This window comes from Clinocottus analis, unplaced genomic scaffold (assembly GCF_023055335.1).
Source record: "Clinocottus analis isolate CAN_PGR_092001 unplaced genomic scaffold, fCliAna1.0.p SCAF_27, whole genome shotgun sequence".
Taxonomy (NCBI): Eukaryota; Metazoa; Chordata; class Actinopteri; order Perciformes; family Cottidae; genus Clinocottus; species Clinocottus analis.
In genome coordinates, this window is record NW_027176009.1 from 1,578,893 (window position 1) to 1,587,868 (window position 8,976).

At 41.3% G+C, this 8,976-nt stretch overlaps 1 protein-coding gene across 5 annotated transcripts in view; it reads left to right on the forward strand.

The window, feature by feature from the left end:
• The window catches only part of LOC137795281 (protein kinase C alpha type-like), a 127,404-nt gene extending 121,394 nt beyond the window's left edge, over positions 1-6,010 (forward strand). For all 5 annotated transcript variants that reach the window (XM_068592660.1, XM_068592661.1, XM_068592664.1 and 2 more), the window contains one exon: positions 1,087-6,010. In XM_068592660.1, coding sequence (XP_068448761.1) covers positions 1,087-1,251 — 165 coding nt within the window. In that variant the 3' untranslated portion in view covers positions 1,252-6,010. The remainder of the gene's footprint in view (positions 1-1,086) is intronic.
• Positions 6,011-8,976: the final 2,966 nt, after the last annotated feature.

Consider the following 8,976-nt stretch of genomic DNA (forward strand, 5'->3'; position numbering starts at 1 on the left):
CACCTGAGGGCCGGGATGCGGAGGCTGGGTCGCCACTGTGCACTGCTCTCACACAGCGGGCACGCTGATGATGCTTTCCTGACCGCTCTATGAGAGCAGTGCAGAGCGGCGACGGTGAGCTTACCAGTTTGGCACCGTTAAACAGATTTCATGTTGTTTTTTTTTGCAGTTGTGGAATATCACAACATCCTCAAAATGAGATGCACACTCCTGTATCCCAGCATGCTAATGACCTTCCTTTGCTGAGAAATTATTTTAAGTGCTCCTTCTTCCACCACATGACAAGATCCGTCTCCAAGTCTTTGATTTAATTTCACTAACCCTCATCGCTCAAGCATGAAAACACCTTTGAAGTCCCAATTTTAAATACAGACATCTTGCCTCCAACGTATGAACACACTGATTAACCCTTTCATGACCTCATTGTACTTTGATTCTGCTGCTTTTTTTGGTACAAGTAATCCTTTCACTCTCATGTAAGATGATTAGTTTTGAAGGTCAAATGCACAAAAGTACGTACGGATCACATCTGAGCCGAGATAAAGGAGCGCCGTCATACAGCCGGCCTTGTTGCGGAGGCCCTGTTTCATAGAATCAAATTAGACCTTGTTTGCATTGCTGTTCGACTGCTGTGTCGATATTGCTTTGATATTCAGAAGGGTTGCATTGCAATTCAGGTGAATGAGAAGTAGAGCATGTGATCGGATGTTGTTAACCTCTTACTGCATATAGCAGTGTGCTAAAGTGGGGGGATCAGGTGTGAAATGCTCTTCATGTTGAGGTGAGGATGCAATTGAATTGCTCGTTGTCTTTTCCATGCACATTGTTTAGTGGCCTGGCCCGGTGTGATTTTATTTAGTAATATGAATAATTATGACAGTGGGAGTGCTTGCTGATGTGCTTTGGGTTTATTTGTAAAAAGATTCCAAGAAATTGAAAAAAAATATTCCTCTAAACGTCTTTTGCCTTCACAGAATTGCCACGCACACGCTTCTTGTTCTGTCTTGTCGGCCATCTTGCACCCTTTATATTGTTTTGCGTACCGTATGTCTGAACTTTTCCTCCGTCTGTCTCTCTTTTCTACAGTGCGGCAAAGGAGCAGAGAACTTTGACAAGTTCTTCACTCGCACTCAGCCACAGCTCACACCGCCAGATGAGCTGGTTATCGCCAACATCGACCAGGCCGAGTTCGCAGGGTTCTCTTTCATCAACCCGCAGTTTGTGAACCCGGTGCTCATTAACAGCCTATGAGAAGGATGGGGAACCCTCCCAGAAGATCCTCCCTGCTCACTGCCACCCACTTAAAGCAACCGCCAACCTGACGTCTGACCACAACTTGATCTAGACTCGCTCTGAACCTTTATGTATTGGTTTTATTTGTAATCAGCATTCTAGGGCATGCATATTTGCTCTGTACAGTATATTTGGCACTATAGAGTATATAGATTACAATAGTTTTCTTTATTTAGTTTCATGATGAGCAGGTAGTCCTTCCTTACTGCCGCCATTTATATTGAAGGTTTAACTCGACTGAAGGCACTCAGACAGAAGGGTGACAAGCTTTATTTATCTACGCCACCATAGATAAATGAAATTTAGAGAATACATTAATCTATGCCTATATATGATAAAAGCAAGATATTACTAAAGGGGCATTCAGCTACAATACCATTTAAGGCATGGATTAACTGATTCTGGAAAAGGTTTTAATGCTTACACATCTCAATGGATAAACTTTATAATCGACGTAGCCAGTTGGTGGGTCACAGTTTGTTTCCATAATTGTCACAATGCAGATGTTATGTGATGAGCTGAACAACACTGGTATGAGGCATTGGAGATACGATGGCCAAATATGAAGGACAGGTGGTGCAGGCATTGAAACAGCACCTTGTGAATCAATGTTTCCTGCATCAAGTTTACAGTTTTTCTCCCCTTTTGATTTCATGGTGACGCTATGAAACTCTATTTTAGTATAATTTGATTCTAGTCAGTAGCAAATCACGAAAAGACAGTTAATTAGATGATATGCAGCCTGTAAAAATGCTAACATGTGAGACGCGTAGGTATGAAAGTGTGTCGGGTTGGTTCCAATTCTTAACTGTTATCACTCTGACTGCTTTGAAAAGTAACAATTCACACACCTATTTTCTAGCCCTTACTTAAGCTGCAGATTGTATACTTCCCTTGTCAATAATTTTGTGGACACTATGTGAACACACAGTAATCATTTTGGGCAGTGGCATAACATTCTTATATCAAGGAAAGAAAAATCAAAGCTCCACCGTTTACAGTCTGTCATGTTTTAGCCACTGTCGCTGTCCCACGCTATGCCCATAATTACAATTGGTCATAAATGTCTCAACAGAAACAGTAAAGACGTTTTAATGAGCTGTTTTTTTTTTATTTTTAGAATATAACATGATATAATTCTGTATTAACCATCCAATGTTATATTGCATAAAGTATCAAGTGAAGATGAAACACATTTGTTAGTTTTCTTAGATACAGAGGTTTCAAACCCATAGGAGCATTTCTTCTGACAATGCTTTGTTGTCCTGAGAAAAAACTCATCTGTCATTAGGAGTATATCAGCACAATCATCATGAGTAAAAAACATTTCTTTGCATCAGTTTTAATTTCTTTCAATGTCTTTAAAAACAGATTACTTTGAATTCCCCTCCTTTTTGGTGATCTCATCCTTATTTTTCCATTAGATCAGATGAATATTTGATTGTGTCTACTATCAGTGCATAACTCCTTTGTAAATAATCATGAGTTATTTAAAAAGAGTATAGCAAGTTACAGTTTTTATACCAACACCTGAATGTGCTTTTATTACATTAATTATATAAACCAATATTTGTATGTGTAAAGAAAAATGAAACAACTAAGAAAGTAACCCAGTACCGATCAACTTTGTAACAGCTGGAGGTCTTTAATGGAGCCCAGATTTAGCAAGTTGTGAAATGTATCTGTTCTGCTTGTTTTGGCAGATTTATCAACACTTTTATGTTCTTTATTCATATTCAATGATTTAGACTTCAAATTGTGTGTTGATTGGATGTGTGTCTGGCTGTTGCCTGTCCCTCTGTATCTGCATGCTGTTGGTAGGCATCATTCATGCACGTGATGGGCTAAAGGCTGCATGCTACAAAGTATAAAGGAGAGTTACGACAGCTTTTCAGGAAAGTGGGAAGTGTCAAAGGTCAGGCTCATGGAAGCAGAATGTTTGATTCTCAGAAGATATATTTACGGTGCAGTGTCACCTTAAGCATCGCTCTAGATTGGCTAAATTGAATGTGGCCAACACAAAGCACAGTCCAGTAACTTAGGAGTGCTGATCTAAGACCTGCTAGACTCTTTCAGAGGCGATTGCAGGATTCTGTAACGACAGATCACACGTCACGTTTCAATGATGCAGTCCTAATGCTCAGGCAGATTAGTACTTTATGTGTGGGAAACAGCAATGATTTTGCCAAAACAAAAAAAAAACAGACTGCTAACGAACATAGAGTAGATGTTTATTACAGTTTATTAATCTAAATAGATACTAATATTTTCAGAAGACTTTCCTGAGACGTAGTCCCTGGTTCCTGATCAGTGGTCTTTTCTGTAGAAGCTTGATATATGTGCATTATGCTCCCTGGTTCCTTTCTTTAGCCTTTTCCTTTTTCGGGTGAAGTGGAACACTGAACCCAGACCAGTGGTGAGTTGTGACTGCTCGTTGCTAGACCAATGGGACCGCTCGCTCTTTAGTGTCTCATGAATGTGTTTTATGTTATAATCTTCATGTTGTGCTGTTGTCACGTTGTGAGATGTCAGTTTTTCTTTTTCTTCCTTTCTTTTGCTGTTTGTTGTCACAGTTAGTGTTGTTGGTTTTATTTCTCTAGCTTCTGCTCAGAAATTCAGGAATGTTTAAAAGAATATATATATCACATTACAAAACTCATATATCTGACAGATACAGATAGGAACTTTTGAAATGTCTGTACATTTTCTCTCTCCATGTGTTTCGAAGAGTCGTTCTTCTCTCCTACCGTGTTTCCTATAGTATATATAACCTTTTGCATGTGCCAAACCTGGAGATCGCCAGAACCCGACAATAGCAGCGTTGCACTAGCTTTAGTCACATGGATGGCTTCTTTGTGGCAGCTTCTCCCTGTGCAGGCTGAGCCCTGCCTGAAGCCACACCTGCTGTACACTCTGTTGGCCACATAACATATAGCATGCTGCCACGAGTATACCAATGCACATTGTGTCAGTACGCTTTACAATTCCAGTCAGTTTGATAAACATCATGCACGGTACTAGATTCTCCTGCCTCTCTACCCCTCGGGCTGAATTGTGTCTGAAAAACATTGCAACTTGTGAAGCATTTGATTTCCCACCACAGTGAATTTCACAGAAGTGAGAGAGAAATATTCCTTGTACATACTCGGAGTTTACCAGTCTTGCCCTTTCCTGAGCCTTCTGCACCTCTGTATGTGCCGACTGAATAGATCCATCCCTTTAATAGAATCTCTACTCGCTTTCCAAACTTAATATGTTTTCCAAAAGCCACAGCCAATGTGAGCATGAAAAGAATATCACTCACTCTCCCCTTGTGTGCCTTTCCCAACTTAAACAGATATACTGTACATTCTTCTTACTCCTCATCCTGCTCGCTCCGATCTGAACTCTCTACTCAATGTTTACGCCATACCTTTACTCCACTTGTGGTGTTTTTAGTCCCCTGTCAAACAAGCCTAGTTCAGTTTTTATGTAAGCCATGTTAGTGATTCAGCATATCTCTCGCAAATGAATGAATGTGAATAAAAGTAAATGAGAAAAACAACAACAAATGGTCCATCATCTGGTCTGTAAAACAGAATGTTCAGCACATTTTGTTGACTGACGCCAATAACCTCTACAGCCATAAAACTACAACTTGAGTCATCCTCCTGTGTCTGCGTGCTTTACCTTTACCTCCCTGTGCCTATTGATGACTGATGCAGTGAGCTATGGAATATATGTACCGACATTATCACAGGCTGATCTTCGGGGAGTGAAGGAACATTGAACAGCTGATTGATTGGCTTTAGTTGAGAGGCAAAAGGATAGATGATGATGGCTTGTTTGAAGGACGGTCCCTGTGCCTCGTCGCATTGAGCCGCCCCTCCCCCCCCCCCCCCCCCCCCCCGTCTCCCCTTCACTCTACCTGACCCTCCTTCCTCAGTGCCTGGGCCAAGTCAATCCTTCATCTTATCGACAGTGTGCGCCTCTTCTCACCCTTTAAATCCCATCAGGTCTGGAAAGCAGTTGATTTTTTTTTTTGTGCTAGTCCCTCGACACACTTGGCATCAGTTCCACCCTTTCTTCCTCTCTGGTCATTTCCCAAATGTATTTGGTGTGTTACTTTCTGTTTGATGTCCTCACCTTTTTCTTTAAATTGACAGAAGATGGCCAGAAGAGAATGAAGTAACTTTTTCATGTAAAGATTTGATCTTTAATGGAAGGTTTTAAGAGATAGGTCTGGTATGATTTGTTGTTCTGTTTTTTTTGTTCAATTGCTATTTCTTTCAATTCTCCTTTTAGGATCCCGATGGCTTTAGATGAAACTTGTGTAACGTCTCTCCTCTTTGTACTTAATCATCACTCTCCGCTGTGTCCTGTTTGCTGTGAAATGAGAGAGTTGAGGTGAGCTGCCATCGTTTTGGCCATACAGAGCACAGGATCAATGATGTGCGGGAATGCCTTATCCCTCAACCCATACAGCACCGTGGTCTCCAACTCTCCTGTCTTGTTCATTCATTATCTCCGCTTCCCTGTCCTTGTACATAAATGACTTACAGTAGATACCTTCATAGACTGTAAAGGAAAGAATATATTGTATTTTGCAAATGGTGTATGTTTGTTGTCTCCCCTTGTCAGCCTGAAACCTTTAAAATGAGTCTGAGCTACTTACCTTGTAATTGATCGTGTCATTTGTACCTAATGTATGATAATGCAAATAAAAAACTAAAGTAAAATCAGGATCATACATCTGCAAGTGAGTGTTTTTTTTGTTTGTTTTATCTTCAGTAGTAGACACGGCTGTGAGTTTTACTCATACTCGTCCATTCAGTTCAGCTTGCATAGGTGTTGATCATGTGCCGTTATGATCATGTATCTATGTGTATGGGGGCGTGTGAGAATGGGGTTTTTATCTGTACATATGCAGAGGTGTGAGCTAGTGTGGGGGTGTTCGGTCGATTCTGTGAATGTTCCAGGCTTCTTCATTAGTTGGATGGCTGAGCTTTAGTCAGGTAGAAGGTAGTGCGGTGACGGTGGTGGAAGACAATAATGTAGCGCTCGCTACTCAACGAGGGGGAGCACGGCAGCCCGGTTGCCTGACTGACACGGCAAGATTGCTTCTAGATTTCACAGCGAAATTAGGCTGTGATCACACCTGCCGCTTTCCTTTTAAGCGAAAAGAGGATTTATGTGGAGCGCATTTAACGGCCAGACTGAGATTTTAGGAGCTTAACCCGACTGTCACCTCACTAAACACCTGCCACAACATACAGGCGATGAAGTGTTTCTTAGATGGATATTTTTATGAAGTACAGTCTGCAGCCGTGACAATGTTGGTGCTGCCTCATAGCAATAGATCATAATGGAACATCTGTTTTTGTTTTCTTCTCATAAGCAACATCCTGATGCTTCTTTTCCAAAGTACAATACTTACATAACTTGGTTAAAAAGGTGCATATACTAATTGTAGGAAAACATCAACCATAATCAAAGAAAATGAAAAACAGTTTCCAGTGATTACCATTTTCTCCATTATTGTATTGATCACGGAAAAGTCTGCCACAAATGTCTTCCTACCCTCACGGCTCCTCCATTACAGACTCGCCTCTATCTTGCTAGTCACAAAACTCCAGCCACTATAAATAACCTCAGACTCTTCACAACTCACTCCATAGCTTCTATCTATCTTACAAGTGCACTATCGGCAGACCACTCTGCTGGTCACTTTTTATTTATGGGCAGCATGCCGGTGCGGTGGTTAGCACTATTGACCATATAAAGAAGTCTTTCGTCATCGTGACGTCAACCATTGGTTTGTGGACAGCTATTATGAAGCCTTGAGTCTTGAGCCATCTTGTTTTTTTTGCAACCAGAAATGGAGCTAAGTACAACTGAACGCTGAATAAAACATTTTTAGGCGCCCGAAAAAAGGTTTCAAATAACTTCCGTGAAACCGAAACACACTGTGAGAGGCTTTAAGTCGTAAGACGATAACGCAGACAACGACGTGGCAGCGATCAGTCAAAGAGAGGCAACCGGCGTGAAACCTATACGTCGAATCAAATATGCGGCTCATAAAATCTGATTTCCATACTCGGTTACCAAGTAGATGGAAATAGATGATCAGGTCTGCTGTTGCAACCCCTTATGGGAACAGAAGAAAGAAGAAAGACAGTGAGCCCTCTACATCCACAAAAGGAGCAAGATGTCTTCACCGAGCGGGTCGCCATGTTTCTATAGTAGCCCGCAGAGGACAAACTAAACACTTGCTCTAGAAATGATAATTTGCGTTCTTACCCTTTTTTTGCGACAGCCACTGAAGTTCTCTGAAGTGTCAGCTGGTTGCGAAATGCAACCTTGCCACTAGAAGCCACTGAATATGACACATTGGCCCCTTTAAATAAGAAATTATCAGAAAAAACAACCAATTCAATTTGTAAATTAGATTTAAACTCGGATTTTATTTTCTGGGATGTTGTTGGGATGTTGCTACAATGCAGACACACACTGTTCAACATGACTGCAAAACAAACAAACATGTCTTCAGTCTTTCATGCGTTTCATAGCTGCAGTCCTGCAGCGTGTTGGCTTTGGAAGCAGCTGGTGTTGGCTTTTGTTTAACACATTAAATGTTTCAGGCCACTGGTTTCTCTCAAACAGACAAATACACATACATGCATGGACACACATTTTTTTGCGTTTTCTTACCCGTTATGAAAGTGCAAGAGCGAAGTCGTATACGAGCATATTGTCTTGTTGTGAGAGCTGCTCTGGCCTTAAGTAAAACAGATGCATTATGGTTACAGACTGATCAGCATCGGTGTGAATAATGACTACAAGCCATGGGGCTTCACAGAAGCTGATGGAATGATTTATGTTTCACGTGAAAGAAAAGACACATTATCGTCCTGTGCTTGTCTGAGTCTGCATGTAATCAAAATTGTGTCCAAATTGAGTGTTTTTTTTTGCAGACAAGAGACTCTAATCTACAAAAAAAAAATGTGTTCGCACTTAAATTGTTCAATTGACTCTCTGAAAAGATATGAAGTTCAGGAACAGAAAGCTAGGCGTGCTTTGTTCTTCGTGGCTGATTCTGGAGTTTCATCTTTAGTCTTCCTCTCGCTTCGCCTTGATGTTTGATCGTCAAAGAATTGGAGGGAAAAAAAACAGAAGAGGGAATATGTTGCTGTAACAGAATGAAGGGATGAAATGTTTGAGGCGGCTCGATGCAAAATGAGAACGGTCCCGATGGCCTTCCTGTGAGGTCAACGTGGGGTTATGTGGGAAACGGAGTCAGAGCCATGCCGACGACAGCCTCTTCATTCACTCCTGATCTCTCAGGAACAGAATGCGGGGGTTAGTCATACAGTTCTCACAGGCATCGGATGAACCAGATGGCCCTAAATGACTGAATGAATGTCCATATGGTCAGAAACGGGTTGTGCAAAAATGTCTGACAGCAGCTCAGACTAAATCTGTGACCAAACCATGAATCTAGCACGTTTAACAGAAAGGTTGCTGTGTTTATTAAATAGGTGTATGGCTACAGCCTGTATTTGTTCAGTCAGTGTTTTCTGCAAATACATAGGGTCCCAGACCTCATGAGGAAACACGTGAGAGAGCCTAAACACATCTGTTTCCACATGAAGTCTGAACCAGATGTTACTTTTGACTGAGGAGTGTCGATATAATGTTACAAAG